General features: G+C 49.6%; 8 protein-coding genes across 8 annotated transcripts; 4 read left to right on the top strand and 4 right to left on the bottom strand.

Moving 5' to 3' along the window:
• Nucleotides 1-70: 70 nt before the first annotated feature.
• PEX2_065270 (Mrp/NBP35 family ATP-binding protein) lies at nucleotides 71-1,361 on the bottom strand (the record flags this gene model as incomplete). The annotated part of the gene is made up of 4 exons (XM_016743798.1): nucleotides 71-729; nucleotides 796-948; nucleotides 1,021-1,156; nucleotides 1,278-1,361. The coding sequence occupies 4 exons, from the start codon at nucleotides 1,359-1,361 to the stop codon at nucleotides 71-73; spliced, it is 1,032 nt and encodes a 343-aa protein (XP_016594690.1).
• A 285-nt stretch (nucleotides 1,362-1,646) lies between these two features.
• PEX2_065260 (AATF family protein) lies at nucleotides 1,647-3,326 on the top strand (the record flags this gene model as incomplete). The annotated part of the gene is made up of 3 exons (XM_016743797.1): nucleotides 1,647-1,716; nucleotides 1,785-1,887; nucleotides 1,940-3,326. 3 exons carry the CDS (start codon nucleotides 1,647-1,649, stop codon nucleotides 3,324-3,326), a joined length of 1,560 nt encoding a protein of 519 aa, XP_016594689.1.
• Nucleotides 3,327-3,576: 250 nt separating this feature from the next.
• Nucleotides 3,577-3,867, bottom strand: PEX2_065250 (uncharacterized protein; the record flags this gene model as incomplete). Its single annotated transcript, XM_016743796.1, has 1 exon — nucleotides 3,577-3,867. The coding sequence occupies one exon, from the start codon at nucleotides 3,865-3,867 to the stop codon at nucleotides 3,577-3,579; it is 291 nt and encodes a 96-aa protein (XP_016594688.1).
• A 632-nt stretch (nucleotides 3,868-4,499) lies between these two features.
• On the bottom strand, nucleotides 4,500-5,787 carry PEX2_065240 (uncharacterized protein; the record flags this gene model as incomplete). The annotated part of the gene is made up of 5 exons (XM_016743795.1): nucleotides 4,500-4,629; nucleotides 4,678-4,933; nucleotides 5,001-5,408; nucleotides 5,465-5,726; nucleotides 5,776-5,787. The coding sequence occupies 5 exons, from the start codon at nucleotides 5,785-5,787 to the stop codon at nucleotides 4,500-4,502; spliced, it is 1,068 nt and encodes a 355-aa protein (XP_016594687.1).
• Nucleotides 5,788-6,978: 1,191 nt separating this feature from the next.
• On the top strand, nucleotides 6,979-8,103 carry PEX2_065230 (putative NAD binding Rossmann fold oxidoreductase; the record flags this gene model as incomplete). The annotated part of the gene is made up of 2 exons (XM_016743794.1): nucleotides 6,979-7,305; nucleotides 7,363-8,103. The coding sequence occupies 2 exons, from the start codon at nucleotides 6,979-6,981 to the stop codon at nucleotides 8,101-8,103; spliced, it is 1,068 nt and encodes a 355-aa protein (XP_016594686.1).
• A 374-nt stretch (nucleotides 8,104-8,477) lies between these two features.
• On the top strand, nucleotides 8,478-13,706 carry PEX2_065220 (uncharacterized protein; the record flags this gene model as incomplete). The annotated part of the gene is made up of 5 exons (XM_016743793.1): nucleotides 8,478-8,865; nucleotides 8,999-10,587; nucleotides 11,467-11,614; nucleotides 11,681-11,792; nucleotides 11,903-13,706. 5 exons carry the CDS (start codon nucleotides 8,478-8,480, stop codon nucleotides 13,704-13,706), a joined length of 4,041 nt encoding a protein of 1,346 aa, XP_016594685.1.
• Nucleotides 13,707-14,826: 1,120 nt separating this feature from the next.
• yap1 (putative bZIP transcription factor AP-1/Yap1) lies at nucleotides 14,827-16,728 on the bottom strand (the record flags this gene model as incomplete). Its single annotated transcript, XM_016743792.1, has 3 exons — nucleotides 14,827-14,977; nucleotides 15,050-16,212; nucleotides 16,279-16,728. 3 exons carry the CDS (start codon nucleotides 16,726-16,728, stop codon nucleotides 14,827-14,829), a joined length of 1,764 nt encoding a protein of 587 aa, XP_016594684.1.
• A 1,568-nt stretch (nucleotides 16,729-18,296) lies between these two features.
• Nucleotides 18,297-19,302, top strand: PEX2_065200 (tudor domain-containing protein; the record flags this gene model as incomplete). Its single annotated transcript, XM_016743791.1, has 3 exons — nucleotides 18,297-18,347; nucleotides 18,423-19,149; nucleotides 19,214-19,302. The coding sequence occupies 3 exons, from the start codon at nucleotides 18,297-18,299 to the stop codon at nucleotides 19,300-19,302; spliced, it is 867 nt and encodes a 288-aa protein (XP_016594683.1).
• Between the last annotated feature and the right edge of the window lie 644 nt (nucleotides 19,303-19,946).

Genomic DNA, 19,946 nt, shown 5'->3' with positions numbered 1-19,946 from the left:
CGGATGATGCAAGTCTAATATAATAATACACAATGTTTATAAATACGTCTAGGTAAGATGAAGTGACCCTTCAGTGCCAATTAAGACCAATCTTCCGAGCCACCTGCTCAGCAACACTAAGGAAAGCATCCCGTCTCGCACTGCGCTCAGCACTCTCCTCCGCAACAACAGTCGGCATCCCACGATCAGCATCCTCGCACACCCGAGCATCAAGAGGGATGTCACCAAGGAAATCCACTCCGAGCCGCTTGCACTCAGCAACAACACCGTGGTTCTCACCGTGTGCGTGGTGGTGGCTATCACCGTGCGAGAATATGCGAGTCTGAGTCCCGCATTGTGGACACGCGAAATAGGCCATATTACGCACCATTCCGAGCACGGGAACTTCCATTCGCTGGAACATCCCAATTCCGCGTACAGCGTCGCGGAGTGCGATGTCTTGGGGCGTCGATACGATCACTGCCCCGTCGATGATGACTTCTTGGTTGATTGTGAGTTGCACGTCGCCGGTTCCGGGGGGTAGATCGAGGATTAGAACGTCTAGTGGGCCCCAGGATACTGAGTGGAGGAGTTGGTGCATGGCTTTGGTTACCATTAATCCGCGCCATGAGATTGGTGTGGTGTCCATGGGTAGTTCGCCTGTTGTGCTGTCGGCTTGTGTTTGGGGAAGGAGATAACCCATTGACATCGATTTGAGGCCATAGTTTGTTAAAGGGACGAGGCAGTTGTCTGGCAAGGTTCATAAGTATATTGATGATGCCTGCGATGGCCCTGAGCTTAGAAAACGAGACTCACTTTCGTCGAGGCGAGGTTCGCCGGAGAGATTTAGGAGTGTAGGGATTGAAGGACCGAAGATATCAGTGTCAAGAATTCCAGTCTTGATACCACGGCGTGCAAATGATAGTGCGAGATTTACTGGTAAGATCTCTTTAGCGATTGTTCGTTCCACTTCGGTTCACAAGTCTTGCACAGTGGCCACCCAGTTTGAGACATGAATAGGAACAAATAATACCAACATACCTGCTAGTGTTGACTTTCCAACACCTCCCTTTGCTGAGGATACCGCAACAACTTTCTTGACATCGCGAATCTTGCGCTTTTCGGGCAACCCTCGGCGCGAACGGAAAGTTGGCGGGGTACCAGAGCGTGGAAGTCCCTGTTCAGAGTTAGTCAATACAAGTCAAAATAGCCATGCTAGCAATAAAAATGTTTATTGAAATCAATCAGTGAGCCAAGAGGCCATCACCGGAGCTTCAAACTGTAGAATAACCACTAACCAAAGGGTTGTCATGCCGAAGCGCTCGACAGGTGGAAAACAACCTCGTGCCCCTGGAATTAGCAGCAGATGGAAAAACCAACATACTGGCAGGCCAAACAAGGAAGATGAGAAGGAAAAATGCAAGACCAAATAATCTGTGAGCAACAGAAGTAGTTTCCAGAAGATGCAGTGCAAGATATCCACTGCGATACTGCCAATGAAAGGGCAGACCGCCTTTCGTAGTTGAAGCTCCCACGCTGTACACCGCCCGTGTGAGCCTATACCGCCCACGGGCGCTAAACCTAGATAGGAGCAATAATCCGTTATCCGGAAAAACACAAAAAAAAAGTTGCTCGCCAGCCTCTCCTCTCTCCCCATACCAAACACCATGGGCAAACCACGCGCAGCTCGTTCCCTAGCTGATCAGCTTGCTGATTTTGAAGATCCAACTCCTAAAGGTATGCCTGAATAATCTGTCAACAGATTCTATTAGATACCAGACATTCAATGCTTACTTCGCGCTTAGATTTCGATCCCGAGGATATCGATAATGGCCAACAATCAAGCGATGATGAAGGTGAAGATCAAGAAGAAGTGAACACAGGCAGAGAGCACTACCAGACTGTTGGGTATGTACAAATAGGTGTATTTGGTATCAACAACTCGCTAAAAATTGAACAGGAAAGCAAAGCTCCGCAAAGATGACCCCCTCCCCCTGGGGAAACAATATGATGGTGCCCGGGTCAGCCGGGCAGCGCTAGGCGCTGAAAGTGATGAAGACGAAGATGACGAGGACTCAGACATCTCGTCCGGCTCCGAAGAATTTGCCAGCGGCGACGATGCCCTTGCCCAGGAGAGTTCTGATGAGGACACGGAGGGAGGCGAGGATGACGACGAAGAAGAGAGCGAAGAGGATGACGAGGATGAAAGTGAGGATGCCGATGAGGTAGTGCACAAGCACTCCAAGAAGACCCGCCAAGATGCCCGACATGGCGACACAACCGGACCGTCTGGTGACCGCGACGAGATCCGGAAACTAATGGCGACGGATCAGAAAACTATTGCTGCGACAATCTCCTCGGCAGCCAAGGCTGATGCTACGAAGGGAAAGGCTGTCAAGCAACAACGTACCACTTTTGATGCGCTCCTTAACGCGCGGATGAAGCTTCAGAGCGGATTGACCTCTATCAACGGTATTGCTGCTGTCTTGGGCTCCAAGAACGAAGCAGATGGAGAGGACCCGATGAACGACGACGAGGAAGTTGTTGACGAGGAAGCAATCAAGTCGGCGGAGTCAGCTGCGCTGGCGTTGTGGTCGACTCTCGAAGGGTTACGTACTGCCCTAGCCGATGCTACCGCCAAAGAAGGCAGCAAAAAACGCAAGCGACCCTCCCCCGCCTCGCCTACTACCAGCTCTGCCTCGCTATGGGAACGCATGGCTGAATTGGAGTCCGAGTCCATTTCGCACCGTCGTTCCGTTCTCGACAAGTGGTCCTCGAAAGTTCGCGGCACTTCTGCATCTCTCCCCAACGCTAGAGGCAAATTACTTGGTTCTACCTCCGGTCGCCAACAGACCATCACAGCCGTCCTCGATGCCCAAGTCGCCACAGAAATTGGAGAACGACCCTCCAAGCGTTCGCGCACATCTGATCAACAAGAACCTCTCTACGATGATGGGGCGTTCTACCAGTCCCTTTTGCGTGATCTTGTTGAGCAGCGCATGTCCTCAACCGATTCCATGACCAGTGGCTTTGACAACCTGCACCAGCTGCCCTCTCGTTTGCCGATTCACCCCATCACCGGTATGCGCAACGATAAGGTGAAGCGAGACATTGATACCCGTGCTTCCAAGGGCCGAAAGATGAAGTACAATGTGCATGAAAAGCTTCAGAACTTCATGGCTCCTGATGACCGTGGTTCCTGGTCTACGCGCGCACGGGATGAGTTCTTTGCTTCTCTGCTCGGCAAAACGGCCAGTGGTTTGCTCGGTGAAGGCGATGAGGGTGCCAGCGATGAAGAGGATGATGTTGATCGGGAGGAAGGTGGCCTGAGACTGTTCCGGAACTAGACTTGCATATATTTACGCGCAATCTTGTACAAATAGTGGATACGACCATAAAATTAAAAGGCGAACCATCGGTGCATGATCATACAAAAACAAAACTCCCCCTCTTCCTGCAGTCTTTATAGGGTATACTGCGGTTTGTCCCCTGCTCACTTGTACAGGCTCAGCTCAGGCAACCAGGAGGGAATCCAAAGCTCCATCAATACTGCATATTCAAGCTGCACTTGAAATGACATCATTTCATCTCATCTTCTCAGGGTGTATACAGCGGTAGTGGTGGGTCCTCGCTCATAGTTGCTGTATATTCTGACATCCCTGATGTCCCCCAGTGCCATTCGAACTTTGTCGTTCGTGGTAACCCTAACATCTTCTCGCGCACTGCTTGCTGTAGTCGATGGTGTCGTTCTACCTCTTCCTCTGGTGATAGGAATTGAGGTTTGCCCTCTTGATTTATGATAACGGCGCCGCTCACATCATTGTAAGAAGGCGGGGATTCGATTGAAAGTGGAAACTGTGTACTTTTGTGCTCTTTGGTTGCGCTCATGGGGAAAAATGAGCTTTGCATGATGGGTATATAGTAGTGTCTCGATCCGTCGGAGTTTGAGAAAATGGATTTCAGTAGACTTCCTGGGACCAGCCCGAGGAGTAGCCCGAGGATTGCGTTCATGTTGGAGAAGAGGAAGATTCAAGACAAAATCAAGATGCCTATCACGCGCGTCGACTTTATCGCATACGTCCGATGCAAGGCGGATCCGCTTTCACTAGCGCGAGGTTGAATTTGCGGGGGTGAGACACAACGAAGCTGGTGTGTTTCGGAGGATATGGAGTACTTCTTGTTCTGTACTTTGCAGTGAATAATATGAGAATGGTTTATGTAGCAATAACTGAAGAAAACGAGGTACAACGGTGACTTTTAAATGACTTCACTGGAGAAAGGGGTGGGGTGCGACTACGTACTACGATAGTCCCCCTGAGATTGAGATCTTCCCCTTGACACACCCCTTTGGTATACAACCAGTCCTGGACTCTTGGAGGATATTTCCCATGGAAAAGTCATCTTCGTCGGGTATTTTGACCTGAATAAATTCCCTAGTTGTGGGTCTTCATCGGCTGAATTCTGATATACCCTTTTGTCTTCTTTATTTTCCGTATTTTCTTTACTGATTCATATCCTCATCAATCTCTTGCCATTGTGCGCGCAATGTCAGAATGAGCGAGTTCATATTCCAACCGGTCCTTGCATTCATGGATTGCAATAGCGATTCCGCAGCCCTTTGGTCCAGGGGATGCCGAAGAACGCAACCCCCTGTCAAGTCAGTTCAATACCAAAAAAAAACAAACACTTGCGACTCACAGGCGACTAAACTGTGACGTGCAGTAAATAACGTGTTCTCGGCCTTCGCGTTGGAATGTGCCAATCCGAGGACCGTGAGCAGATGGTGGCGTACATTCTTCTAAATCCTTTGTGAGCGCCGACCGAAAGATGTTGGTATTTGAACGGACCTCCACTGTTCGAGAATGCCGCAAACTCTCATAGGTGGAAGATGCCTGCGAAGATTCGGAAAGTGCCAAAACAATCTTGGCAATATGATAGTATTGAATTCCAATCACTGTCAAGCATTTGAGCAAATGTCAGTCTCGACTCTGCTATGCGCACATGTTATGGGGAATACTCACCATGCACGGGTAGCAGCATCCACATGACAGGGAGTCGTTGATCTGGCTCGGGGCCTTTTGGGATTGATCTGACCGGGTCGAAAGTATGCGGTTTGGTGGAATACCACTCCTCGATCTGATCTGTGCTATGTGTTATAGTGGAGTCCGTGAAAGCGCCCTGGAGAATATTAGCAAGTAGGAAGACCATTCTGCTTGACCATGCAAAATCGTCATTTCTTTGGAATACATCTGACTGGTAGAAGCTTTGTAGGTTGGTTCGCAAAGGCCGTTGGCTGGTGAGCGAGATATAGATATCCTGCCGCAAACAAAGCCAAGCAGCAGCTTCACCTAGGCCACCCGAAGAGCCAAAGGTCGACACTGTATTCAGGATATGAGTTGTGCCAGTGAGGTGAAATTGATTGTCCTCCCCTGGAATGTGTGAGCATTTATTTGACGCATGCTACTTGTCCCTATTGATGACTGACCATCCATTTCTTCATGCTGACGGAGTATAGCGACTGCAGCTAGTATATCCTCGGTGATGTGCTCGCGAGGCCCAGAAAGCGCTGGAATAAGTAGTTGGACACACCGATTGTGATACTGCAGTGCCTCTGTTACATCGGTGTTGTCCTGTCGGTCAAGATGGCGCGAGGAAAATGCAAAAATTGCATAGCGTAAGACAGGTTCCTTCAATGCCCGAGCCGACACCTCTGTTTCAAAATGACGTTGAGGGTCCGTGATATCAGCCTGTTCTCATTAGTGGCTGTAGATGGGTAGGCTGTCGGGAATAACGCACCCAGAGCGCCATATTCTCGACGAAATTCCTCAACAATATAGCTTCCCTTTCGCTTAGCGGCTGCGAAGGCCTTGGGTATTTTATTGACTGTATTGATCTTGGAGAAGACAAAGATGGTGACGCATTTTCTGTAATATAAGCTGGGAATTGGGCCAAGGCATTGGCTTCATCGACCCCATTAGCTGCATATGGCTGCTGTGCCAATAGACCACTTGGAGTATCAAGCTCCTCTCTCAGCCCGACTTGTAAACTGCAACTACGATCGTTGGTAAAAGCCGACTGGCCATCCTGTATAGTTGAGTACAAGCTAGCGATCTCGGGTGTTTCGTCATGGAAGCGCACTGGAACGCATGGTTAAATTTGTATGATAGAAAATCATTAGCTTGCCTACCTTTGCCACGTAGCTGGGGCCAGTAGCTCTCTGAAAAAGCAAGCTCGGCCTCTTTGGGTAATGAGAGACCATTGCGAAACCGGACATTGGATCTGTCACAATCTACACCAGCTTGTTGACAGTGCTCACAGCCCAAGCCATTGATGTCGCCTAAGATGCTTGTCAGTCTAACCCATTCTTTCTTAGCCGGCAATACTTACATTTTAGGTGTCGAACTGTACAATTGCCTGTGTTTCAGCAGCTTGCCCTGTACGTCGGACCGTACCCCACGGTGACTTACCACGGCATCGTTGGCTGCGCAAATCAATTAGCAGAGATATTCATATATCTACGTTAAATGCTGGCTTACCCACCAGCCAGCCACTAGGCGATTTCTTCTTGGAGACATGCAGCTTTCTAAGATGGAGATTTGTAAGGAGGAAATTCTTTCCATCCCCCCACAGGGCTGTATGCAAGACCCACACATCATATTGGTGAAATATCTGACAAAAGAATCTCTTGGCATTATGTAGTCAGCCGAAATACCCCAGAAATCATCGTATAGGTGCATAAATCGTCTAACCGGGGGACCAATGCGGGGAAGCGCCTAAGCAACCTTCCCCTTTCATTGCATCCAGCAATTCTTTCCGTTCACCGTACACCTAACAACGGGGGCTTTTACCTTGATTTAAGACCAACAGCAATATACTGATCAAGATGCATATTGAACAGCTTCTTTCTAAACTATTTAAACCCCCTCGAAGACCCAAGAAACCGAGGGTTCAAAAAGATATCAATTACCCCCAACTCTCCTGTTCAATCCCTCCAAAACCATGACAGTTCAGAAACTACAAGTCGGCATGGCTGGCCTTGGTCGAGTCGGCAAGCTCCATGCTATGAACTTTCTCCAGAAGACACCCCGTGCACAGCTTGTTGCGGCATTCACTCCAGACCCTGCCGAGATTACATGGGGGAGAGTGAACTTGGAGCCCCACGGTGTGACTCTGTACACCAACTACGATGAGATGCTCAAGCATCCCGGTCTACAGGCTGTTGCTATTGGTACAGCCACCTCCGTGCATGCGGAAGAGACAATCAAGGCTATTGAGCAAGACTTGCACGTTCTCTGTGAGAAGCCCTTGTCTACCGATGTCGAAGTGGTATGAGTTTCTCCCTGCTTGGAACTACGATGGTTGCTGATGAATATCCGTTTAAAGTGCAGAGCAGTGGTCCAGGCTGCTAAGAAGAAGCCCCATCTGAAGGTGATGTGTGGCTTCTCCAGACGCTTTGACGATTCATACCGTGATGCCCACGCCAAGATGGAGCAAGGTCTCATCGGACGGCCTGCCATTATCCGCAGCCAGACCTGTGACAAGTTTGATCCCTCGGGCTTCTACGTCGAATATGCAGCCTGGTCCGGCGGCGTGTTTGTCGACATGTCTGTGCACGACATTGATCTCAGTCTGTGGTTCTTTGGAGACGAAGTCCTTCCCAAGAGCATCTCAGCCCATGGTATCACCGCAGTTCAACCGGAGCTGAAGAAGTACAACGACTATGATAACGCTGTGGGAATTGTGGAGTTCTGGAATGGCAAGATTGCCTACTATTACTGCTCGCGCATGATGGCCGCAGGTCAGGAGGACACCACTGAGATTATTGGCACCGAGGGCAAGTTGACAGTGAATGGCAACCCCCAGCGAAACTTTGTCAACTTATACCACAACGGTGGTATTACTCGCGAAATTCCTCACAACTTCATGGGTCGGTTCAGCCCTGCCTTTGTCCAGGAGGCTAATGACTTCACCGCGGCCTGCTTAGACAATACCCCGCTTCCTATGAAGTTGAGCAATGCTGTCAAGGCCGTTGAGATTGGTTCGTACCTTCAGGAGGCATTGGTGTCTGGGAAGCAGATTCATTTCGATGAAATTGGGCGCCGAATTGAAAAGGCTCAGTTGTAGATATGTACAGAAATGAAGATGGATTAATTTTATAAAATTCCATAGTTAGGTACCCAGCCTTAGTTTAATTGTTGACGCCATTCAGCCACAGGCTTACGCAAAAATAAATGGGTCTAATGGGCCTAAGATCAGAGCTATGATGTATGGCTAATTTATTCATACTCCATAGTTGATACAGTACTGTGGGTTTCCCCCCCAATATGACGCAGGAAGATCGGCAAGGAGTTTGTGATGTACATGTTCAACTTCTGACTTTAACAATGTACTTCCCTTGAATGTTGAATATGATACTTACATCTACTAAGCTGTTTATATATCTATCTATAATATACGCGCCCGGCGCGTTTGGTCATATACTTTCAACCTCTTGACACATGCACGGATGGCCTCACAATCTCAACATGCGATTTAATTTAAACTCACTGGGACTAGGCTCCCTCTACACATCAGTGCTCTCTTTTTACTTGGGTCAGGAGTCGAGTTCTGTAACACATGAACCTGCCCTCCCGCCATCTTACCCGCTAGCAGTGCGCAACCCGTATCTATCGGCATGGATGCCCAGCGACCGAGTACAGCAGCTACCCTCTGCCGAACCCCAATTCTGGGCTGGCCAGGAGCTCGGCTGGTCCGTGATTGTCCGTGTAAATGGTCAGGCATATAGTCTGATGGGTGTGCCAGACCCGGAGGAAAGCGATATCCGCCCTGCGACAGTGCATCGTGCTGAGTTTACTGCTACGCATTCAATCTTTGATCTCACGGCTGGTACCGTAGCAGTTACGCTGGACTTTTTCTCACCGGTGTCGCCGTCGAACTATGCTCGGCAGTCGCTTCCTTTTAGTGGGTTATGTGGAATATAGTAGATTGTGCACTTGACGAATTGACTGACAATAAACAGGTTATTTGACTGTACATGTATGTGGAGCGCGCGGTCAGAGTATCCAGGTGTATTCGGATATTGATGCCAGGTGGACTGGCCGAGAAAGCCGCTCACAGCGCGACTTTGAAGAACAAGACGGCCTGATCATTTACTCGCTCACGGTCAAAGACGCACCGTTGTATGCTGAGGCAGACGACATGGCTCTTTGGGGTTCAGCAATCTTCGCCTCTCGACCTTCTAGCTTTGCTCAACTGTCCTCCCTCTCAGGAAGTCCCAATGACGTACGAGGCCTATTCGCCAAGGACGGCGAGCTATCTGGCGAGGATGATGCCTGGGGCGAGGGAAGTGTTGTCGCACTGGCTCACAATCTTGGTAAAGTGACTGGTGGACTTTCTGTGAACTTCGTGGTCGGGTACGAGAGAGAAGCCGCCATCAACTATCTGGGAGAAGAGTACACAGGTTTCTATCGCACAGAGTACCCGACCACACCGAGTGCCCTCTCGTTCTTCTTGGATGACTACAGCAGCGCATTGCTAGAGTCCTTGGAGCTAGATCGGGAGCTGTCCGCCTTATCTACCGCCGCAGGGGGTCCCAAGTACGCGGATATCCTAGCTCTTTCGACCCGACAAGCATACGGAGGCATCGACTTGGTTATTCCTAATGACTCTCTTGACACCGGTGAGGTTTTGGCTTTTATCAAGGAACTTTCTAGTGATGGAAATATCAACACCATCGATGTTATCACGCCCGCCTTTCCAATTTACTACGTCATGGATCCGGATTACATCCGACTGTTGCTGGAGCCCGTGATGAAGTACCTCGCTGCTGGCCGCTGGCATTTGCCATACACAATCCATGACCTTGGCGCTCAGTATCCTCATGCTATTGGTCACGATGACCAGGAAGCAGAGCCAATGCCCATCGAGGAGTGCGGAAACCTGCTTATCTTAGCTGCTGCATATGTTCGAGCCACCGGCGATTTGGACTGGACTTTGCAGTACATGGAGGTCTTCCAAAAGTATGCAGATTACTTGGTGGACAATAGTATCAATATTGCTGATCAGCTATCGTCGAATGATGCAGCTGGACCTCTCGCAAACGAGACAAATCTGGCCATCAAGGCCGCAGTTGGACTCAAGGCGTTTGGGGAGATGAGTGGATATGGGTTTTACTCCCGCGTCGGCGAGGAACATGCAAATATCTTATTTCAGAAAGGTCTGGGAACAGACAAAGATCAGACACATTTTGTTCTGGAATATCCTGACTGGCCAAATACTTGGAAGACCCCATACAATCTCTTCCCTGATGTATTGCTGGGTCTGGAGACATTCTCCGACGCTGCCTATCAAATGGGAGGTAGATTTTTCACAACTGTTCGCGGTGAATATGGTGTCCCTCTCGATAATCGTCAGGACTGGGCCAAATCAGATTGGAATATGTGGCTGGCTGGCACCTTTGAGACGAGCACCAGGGACGAGTTCGTCGATGACTTGTGGTCATTCATGACCAACGGAAAACACAACTGGCCTTTCTCTGATCGGTATGTTGCAACTTCTGCGCACGGAAATGAACCAGGAGTTCCTATCTTGTGCCGGGCCCGTCCGACTGTTGGTGGACATTTTGCGTTGTTGGCGCTGAAGGGTCCTCGATCCATTCAATCTTTATCATGTCGGCGTGGACCAGTGTCAGAGCCCGTCAAACAGATGTTGGATAGGAGTCAGTATCTGTCTGGGAGTTATATCGAAGAACTTTGATACATGGTGTCACTGGTCAGACCTGGGCTATAGAGTAGGATAGCTGCATACCTGATAGTTCAGGTACCTTGAGATGGGACCTAAGCTCCATCAATCTGTTGTTTACCGATCATACAAAAATATCTTTTCCCCACATAGTAAGGCAAGGAAAATCCGTCTCACTCCCATTGTTAGACCATAACGAGCTCAGCAAGATTGTACTCTATACATATCATACGTATCTCAGTGCAAGGTGGGGGGGGAAATACCTTATCCTAGCAACAACTGAGAGTAAGACAACGTAGTAAAATCCGTCAAATCAGTAAGTTTAATCAATTTAGCCAGTGCAAAGGCCCCCATACATGAATATAAAGAGTGTTGTTTGTACCAGCCAGACCGGGTACCCACCTGAGGTGCCCAGGTGCCAGGGGCGGCTTACCTAATCTTCATGTCACGCCTGCTGCTTCATCGATGAGAAAGTGAATCTTCGACATCTTTTTCCCCTCGACACCACCTTCATCCTTTCCCTTCCTTCCTTTCCCTTCTTTCTCCTCTCCTTCATCTTCAACATACACTCCATACCCTCTCATCTAAATCGATTCAATTCAAAAACCTCATGGCTTCTGTAGGTGGCTCCCTAACCTAACCTCCCCTCGCATTTGCGGACCCCAGCTTCTAATAGCGCGAGATGAATGCCATATCTTGAGATCTTGGATAGCTTGGCTAATATCATTGCTTTCTTCTCATTTATAGCCCCGCCCCAACTTCGGTGCTCAAGGCTACCCTATTTCGAATGGTGCGGCTGCGGGTCCTGTCCCCGGTGCCACGCCGCTTCTCCCCAACAATGGCCGTGTGATTCAGAGCGGCCCGACACGAATCTTGTGTATTGCGGACGTGCGAGGTAACTACACTCTGGCAATGTTTCTCCTGGCAAAGTGACACAGTACTAATTGGACTTATAAAACAGGCAACTTGAAGTCTCTTAACGAGCTTGCGAAGCAGGCCCGCGCCGACCATATCATTCACACCGGTGACTTTGGCTTCTACGATGACACTTCCCTCGAGCGGATTGCAGACAAGTCAGTATTCTTCCCAAGCTTCTCGGCGCGTGTTTGCTGCCCAACACATTCGCCTCACCGGGCACCGAAATATACTGGACACCGTCAGCTAATACCAGATCTACGAACAGAACATTGAAGCATGTGGCACAATATTCCCCCCTCCTTCCTGAGAACGTGAAACGGTCCATCGCACAGGTATCTCCCCAGCAGTCAATTAAGCAGCGCTTCCCGCCCGAGCAACTGCCCCTCTCCGAGCTCTCCATGCTTCTGGACAAACGCATCACCCTTGATGTCCCGGTTTATACAGTTTGGGGTGCCTGTGAAGATGTGCGCGTGTTGGAGAAGTTCCGCTCGGGTGAGTACAAGGTAGATAAACTTCACATTATCGACGAGGCCAACTCGCGCCTTCTTGATATCGGTGGCGTGAAGCTCCGTCTACTGGGTCTGGGAGGTGCCGTCGTGATGCATAAGCTTTTCGACAATGGCGAAGGAAAGACGACTATTGCCGGCGGCCAAGGTACCATGTGGACAACACTTTTGCAGATGGGCGAACTCATCGACACCGCCAATCGTGTCTACGACCCCTCCGAGACTCGTGTCTTCGTCACCCACGCTTCCCCTGCCCGCGAGGGCATGCTGAACCAGCTTTCTGTTACGCTCAAGGCCGATTTTTCCATTTCGGCCGGTCTTCATTTCCGCTACGGTTCCTCGTACAATGAGTTCTCCGTGAACCCGTCTTTGGACCACTACCGCGGCAAGCTTGCTGCCTCCAAGGCATCATTCAACGATGTCTGGGAGACGGTCAAAATCGAGGTTGAGGCAGCCATCTCCTCTAATGATGGACAGAAGACTCTCCTAGAGAATGCCCTGGATGTTGTTCACAAGATGCCGTCCATTGCCAATGGCGGTAATCCATTCGGAGGCCCCGTTGCCGCTGGTAATGCTGCTGGACAGGTTGACGAGAGTGCATTCAAGAATATGTGGAACTTCAACTTGGCGGATGCCGCGTTCGGATATCTCGTACTAGAGGTTGAAGGTGGACGCATCGCGACAGAGATGCGGGCTCAGGGATTCAACTTCGCCCACCGCACTGGAAAACCCCAGCCAGGTGGTGCCCCTCAACCTGTATCCAGCGGTCTCCCAGCGACCACTGCCTCACCCGCCCCGACCGGCGCTGCCCGGACCCCTGTCGTGGCTCCCCAGTTCGGCCAAGCCCCTCCCGCGCGTGCACCCATTCCTCAGGCCCAGAAGGGACCGAGAGCTTCCCCTGTTCCCGTGATTCCCAAGTCCATTAGCCCGCAGCCACCTGCTGCCGCCTCTGCTCAGCCCGTCGGGGAAGAGAAGACTGCGGCTGCCGACACTAACGGTACCGCGCCGCATGAAAAGCCAAGTGAATCACCTGCACCTCGTGGCGAAAAGAAGCCCGCAAATGCTCTTTTTGTAACAAGTGCTGAAAGCGAACAGGCTGTCCGTGACCTCATCTCCGAGGAGGACCGATCAAAGATTACCAAGATCGAAAAGCTCGGCAAGTACAACCACGTTGTGACATTCTCGGGCGCCGAAGAGGCTAAGGCGGCTTTGGACCACCTCCCTATTGAGTTGAAGAAGCCTGGTCCTACTCCCCATGGCCAGCAACGTAAGCCCAACTTCAAGTTCTTCGAGGACCGCAGCACTCGCGCTGCTGTGGGCAATGCTGGAACTTGGCAGTCCAGCACCCGGGGTGGCATCACAACCGCTCAGCGTGGGTACCAGAGCGCCAGTGACAGCGATGGTAGTCGCCGTGGTGGATTCGGTGGCCGTGGTCGCGGAGGCCGTGGCAGTGGCGAGCGAGGCCGTGGTGGTCGTGGCGGAGGTCGGGGTGGCTTCAAGAGCGGCCCAAATGACTCTCCTGCCCCCTCAGGCGACAAGCCTGTTGCATCCGGTGACGCCTGATCGGTGACATTGAAATTTCTTTGTCTCATATTTTTCCCCCGGCCGTCGACATTGCCTCGATCTTACACCCTTGATACTCTAATTCTTTTGTGTCTTTTTTTTATCTCGTCCCATTTGCAAATCTTCTTTTTGCCTTTTTGACTCTGATAGCGCTCAATATTTATGTTCTTTGTTCTCAAGTCTGGTCGGAGGCACAGAGCATGAACGCGAATTGCAGCGTTGATCTGGACTCCGAAGTGAGTCCTTCGGTGAGCTCCAGACAGTGTTCTTTTTTTTTTGTTTGCAGAGGGAGGAGTGGATGCAGAAAACACCATCGGAAAAAAAAGAAAAACAGAATACACCCTTTCACCTCTATTCTCTTTGTACTTTAGTTTTATGTCTGTGGACCACATCGATACCCTTACAGCTCTGCTTCTGTTGGAGTTTGTCGATCTACGAGATTGCTACTCCGTGCTTATCCTCGCGTACAAGTTTTCTTATTACCGTACCTAGCTGGACTAGTAGAAACGAGTCGATTGACAGAGTAGAGATCCATTGAGGAACAGATTGTGTACAAATAGAAAAGTACATTGAACATCCCCAAGCAGACTCATCCTATCCCAGCTACAAAGGAAAGTAGTATATCAAGTTCGCCATATTCCCTTTCCGTACAATAGGCATTGGAAATGCCATCCCCTATTTGGTAAAATCTCATGGGCATTGTGAGACAGTGTCCCTCCATGCGCCAAGCTCAATGATGCCAATCAAAACAAGCATGNAAAAAAAAAAAAAAAAAAAAAGAGGATAGATAGTCAAATGTGGGGAGACAAGAAGAAGGAATGTGTTGTCCCCTTAAGAATGGGACATAGATTGACAAAAAAAGACTTGTGTTCAAAATCAAAATATCCGTTGAATCGGATGTGAATTCTCCCCTCCCATGAGTTTTCCTCTTTTATCCTGTGTTGTATTCATGACGCCGAGCAGGATTCCTCCTATAAATGACAATCGATGATGGGTATGCGTAGAAATCAAAAGAACGCGAGTATCAGTGAGTTGGTGTTGGTCCGTGAATCGTGAATTAAGCCCGAGTATGAGTGGTGCCAAGGGCGGCGGTGATGGTAAGCATCCTGGAAGCAAGCCACTACTTGGCTCGTCCCATAATGGCGTCAACGTCATTCTGGTTCACGACTACACCACCCTCAGAACATCGTGCCTTGGTGCGAAGCTCGGAGCAGAGATTGTCAACATCGATCTCGCCGTTGCGGAATCTTTCCATGGATTGAAGACGATCCCTAGAGAAAAGAATAAAGTCAGTAATCTGGAGCAAGATAAATTGATGAATATGTATGTGAGCATGGACATACCAGATCTTCGTGCAAGACAGCATCTGCGACTGGTCTTCGCCTGGAACGACCTCATCTTCCTCAAGCCTGCTATCAATCTGGGCAACAAGGCTCTTCTTGGGTTGGGCCGCGTCGGTGGCGACCTCGGACAAGTTGTGGGAGGGGCTACCCAAGTCCGGCAGAGGGAATGCTTCATTGAAGAAAGAGCCGAAATCCTGAGACAACACGGCATCTTGAGGCTCCCGCCAGTCACCAAAGAGCACTGGATCGAACTGGCCACCATTCTGATGAGCCAACCAATCGATTCCAAGATCTTGAGCATCTTCGCCCTCGGTTGGGCCATCAATTGGGGTGGGTTGGCTGCTTGAAACACTCTGGGATTTGGATCTGCTGTTATCCCGGACCGCTGGGATGGGATTTCTGATGTTGCCGCAAGCCATACCAAGTTGTGCACAAAAGGATTTCTCGCCATCGGTAGTGACATGTCCGCCGCAAGAATCGCCTGGTCCCAGCTCACGGTACTGCCCATCTAGAGGAGAGTTCAGACTTGGTTCTGGGGAAGTCCCATTCGACGACAGCATCTGACTCTGGTGCGAGTCAGACGAAGATGACGGAGAATTCTCCGAAGTGGAGGTATCATTTGCGGAAGACTTGAAGCCAGAGTAGAGCGCTTTGGCGGAAGTAGCGCTGCTAGGAGTTCCGTTGGACTTCGATTTGTTCGACTGGACAAGAGAATTCGATCGAGACGAAGGACTGTGCAGATTGTCACGACCCAAGACACCAGGTGCCTGAGGGATGTTGCCATTGGATTTGGATTGGTCGTTCTTGTTGGCTTGTCCGTTGAAGAGATGACCACCAGGCAAATCGCCAAACTTGGGGAAATCGAAGAGGAACTCATTGTTTTGGAGACCATAGGCCCCCTTGGAATGGGCACTCGGAATAGAATTCGAGCTCATCGCCGAGATGGCGTTTCCTGAACCCGAGGCCATCCAGGAAAGGCGCTTTCGGTACTCACGGAGCTCGACCTGCAACCGCTCGACCTGGGCACGCAGCAAGCCATTCTCCTGGTTTGTCATGTCCGATGTCTTCTGGAGCTTTTCCACTGAGTCCTCCAGATCCTTCAAGTGCTTCTCCTTGCGTTCGCGGAAGGCTCGCTGGGCAGCCCGGTTTTGGGCCTTGCGCTTCTGCTCAATCACGTCAGTTCACGACTCTAGTCCCAGCAACTTCCGCGTGCAGCAAGAGTGGCATACCGTAGTAGGCTCCGAAGTCAGTGGCTTCCTACCAGGCTTCTTGGCCTCGCTTTCCCTACGCTTCTTTCCAGAATCTTCCCCTTCAATGTCCGACTTCCCGTCAAGGGACTTTCGCTTCTCGCCGATATCATAATCGGCCGACCCCGGTAGGTCACCAATCAGGTCGGCGGAACCGGGGAAATCGAAGTCAACATCCGGGGTGAAATCCAAGAAAGGGCTTTCGTCATCCCCAAACCCGAAATTGCCAGCATGAGGATTGTCAAACCCGCCCGAGGGAGGGGCGCTCAGGCCATTTGAGGAATTCTCGTCCGGACTTTGCGAGGACTTGATTTGGGGAGAGCCACTTTGAGGCTTTTGGCTGGGGTTGTTGGAAGATAGAGCGGCGAGCAGGAGATCTTGTTGGTTTGGGGAAAGGTAAAGACCTTGCTGGAATCGTTCGTAATCACCCATTGTGACGGTTTAACTTCCAATGGATAGAGGGGCTGACAAGAAACAAGAGAAAGGTGATGATGGAAATTGAGTGGAGTTCAATACAGAGTCCAGCCGGGCCTCCCGCCCGTAACAGATATTGATGGATGCCGTAAAACGACGAGGGTTGGAGGATGGTTCAGTCCTCGCAATATAGCTTCACCGCTTGGCCAGATTTATGAGTCTAGACAATCTCAACAATCCGATTGTATGTTGGATCTTTATCAGTCGCAAGTAAGAACCGATAGTAAAATTCCAAATTTTGGTGAGGCGATATTTGAGGGGGCGATATTGGATATGGAGGGGGAAAGAGGAAGAAGAGTTTCTAGCGGCTCACGAGAGGGGCCTGAGGCGAGGACAGATTCCCCGCTAGTCAAATTGCGGTAGAAGTGTGGCTCAGGCAAATACGAGGCTGATATGGAAAGAATTGAAAGCAAATGAAATTGGAATATGAAACCTGCAGAATCTAAGAGAAATGATGAAAGNGGGGGGGGGGGGGGGGGGGGGGGGGGGGGGGGGGGGGGGGGGGGGGGGGGGGGGGGGGGGGGAAGGAGGGCGATCATGGATGGGCGGTGAATTGTTTAAGAGATATGATTGGTTGTTAATGTCTCTGCTTTGANTTTTTTTTTTTTTTTTTTTTTTTTTTTTTTTCTTCACTTTCGAGTAGCTTCTCTCAAAAGATTGAATCTATGTTGTATACATACTACTCCGTAAACATACCACGGATTATGGTATATACTACTCCGTTGTAGATCCTACTCCCGGAATTCCGAGTACAGTTTCATCTGATCATGCTATCTGACTCATATCTTTGACTTGGCAATATACCTCGGCATCAGAAATTGCAAGTTATTCCGTACATTATAGGAGGTATGTCTCACGGGCCTGGCCCCACGGGTATCCCAATCCCCGGTCCGGTATGATCGAGTTATCCCGAGGTCAGACCATTTAATGACGTTGCCACTTTTTGCCTTGATCCCATAGGAAAACAGGGAATTTCTTTAATATGCATGTTTTATATACCATATTTTACGGAGTATATGGAGTACTCCATAGTTCTAAAGCAATGTAGACCTTAATATGCATATCTCGGTCGATCTGCAGAAAGTGGATTATCGGACTTGCTTATCAGGTCTATGATGTATGCGATACTATAAGGTAATTTAAGGTAATGACTTATTTTCATATCATAACATACTGAATAAAATAGAATGCCTACTGGCCTAGGTATAGAATATAAGCTTACTCGACTCAATCCTCTCAAAATCAAAAGCCTTGACAATTTACCAAGGTTATCTAGTACTTATGTACGGAGTACGGAGTACTCATGGACACATCCATGTAGGTACATAGTGGCGTAAAACCGTATATCAAAGGCGGAGAAAAAGGCGGAAGTAGAGTGCACGTGATCAGCCCGGGATGAATTTGCCATTGAGATACATAATATCATTTCTCCGCAATCCATTCACTTCCTCGCAGATACGCGTCAAACGGATTAAGTTTCTAATATCACGGTGTATCTTGCACAATTATCTAAATCAGAATCCACCATGGCTGATATCGCTTCCTTGGAGACAGATCTGACGGAATGCAAATCTCAGGTTAGTTACTGCAAATTTCCCCCCCCCCCCAAGTCACCACGCGTTGTGATCCGTTAACTAATTTATAATCAATAGATTGAAACTGTCGCATTAGGCTTGGAGGTAGACCCTGATAATGTGGAACTAAACAGCCTCAAAACCGAACTCGAAGAATACATTACCGTTCTCCAAACTCAAATCGCCGAACTCAAGCCAACTGCGCCCGCCAAACCGGCTCCCAAGAGTGGCCGATTTAAGGATAATGGTTTCCAAAAGCCTACCGAGCATCCAGAGGAAGCACCTGCTGTAACTACCACTCCCGTATCGTTCTCGGTGAATGACATTGTTCTTGCGCGCTGGGTCTCCGGCGATCACGGTTTCTACCCGGCCAAAATTAACTCCATCACTGGCTCATCGACCAACCCAGTGTACCTGGTCACATTCAAGTCATATGCAACTGTGGAAAATTTGACAGCCAAGGATATCCGACCCATCTCTGGCACTGACTCGCGAAAGCGCAAGGCTGATGGAACCCCAGGCAGTTCGGCACCTCCCTCGCCCGCTCTCCCTCACCCCGGTGTGATCTCCGCCGCAGCAGATATCAATCCCGCACTAGCTACCCAGGCTCGCAATGAACCCAACAAAGCCAGTGATGGACTGGTTCGTCCCGCTAAGATGCCCCGCAAGGTCAAAGCGGGGAAGGAGCTCGAAGAAGGCAAGAATAAATGGAAGGATTTCGCTGCGAAAACCAAGGGCAAGGGCAAGGGTGCGTTCGGCAAAAAGGAGAGCATGTTCCGCACAGGTGAAGGTGTTAATGCACGAGGTATGGATTTTCTATAAATTATTCATCTCGACTCTTATGGATGCTAATTGGTCTCATCTTCTAGTGGGATTCACAGGCTCTGGACAAACCATGCGCAAGGATCCGACCCGAACCCGCCACGTTTACCAACAGACCGATGATGACGGCTTTTAGGTTGCATGTTTATGTTGCTAGGCCTGCATTGTGATGATACCCCTTGGGCGAATGGTTTTGCCAATCTTTTTTTCACTTGTGACATCTCATGATATCTCTCTGGGTTCTTCTCATATTTGTTCTCATCGCTAACTGAATCACTGGCGATGCAGACACAGTCACATTTGTCTCTTTTCTTTTGAGACTCGGAGTTCCTGTTCATAGAATGCGGTTCAGCTCGGAGTCGGTCATTTCTATGTTTGTATTATTTTTCCGAATGAAATCATGAGAATTTTTAAAGGGAGCTTACATATCTTAAGAGCTTACAACGTAAACTTCTTTTAAGCTTCTCTTCAAGTGACAAAGAACATATATATTAAAAATCACCCATAAGGTGGGAAATATATTTTGAGCCACCTCGGTTTTTTAGATACCAAGAAGACAGAGGTCAGACACAGGTCAGTTCTACAATATGATTCGAGCCACGATATAGCCAAATCATTCGTGCCTGACGTTAGCGCCGACCTGGAAAGGGTACTTGGGTTTGTTGCGTGACCCGTGCGGGGGGACCAATGTCTCTACCGGGGGTCTCCGCCTTCACGTCACTCACTTTCTGAAAGCTTGCTTTGCTCTCTCCTCTTACTTATTCTATTGCCTTTTCTACC

Source organism: Penicillium expansum (genome assembly GCF_000769745.1).
Source record: "Penicillium expansum strain MD-8 chromosome Unknown contig211, whole genome shotgun sequence".
Lineage (NCBI taxonomy): Eukaryota > Fungi > Ascomycota > Eurotiomycetes > Eurotiales > Aspergillaceae > Penicillium > Penicillium expansum.
Note: the sequence above shows the minus strand (reverse complement) of the source record. Positions and strands in the feature narration are given on the sequence as shown.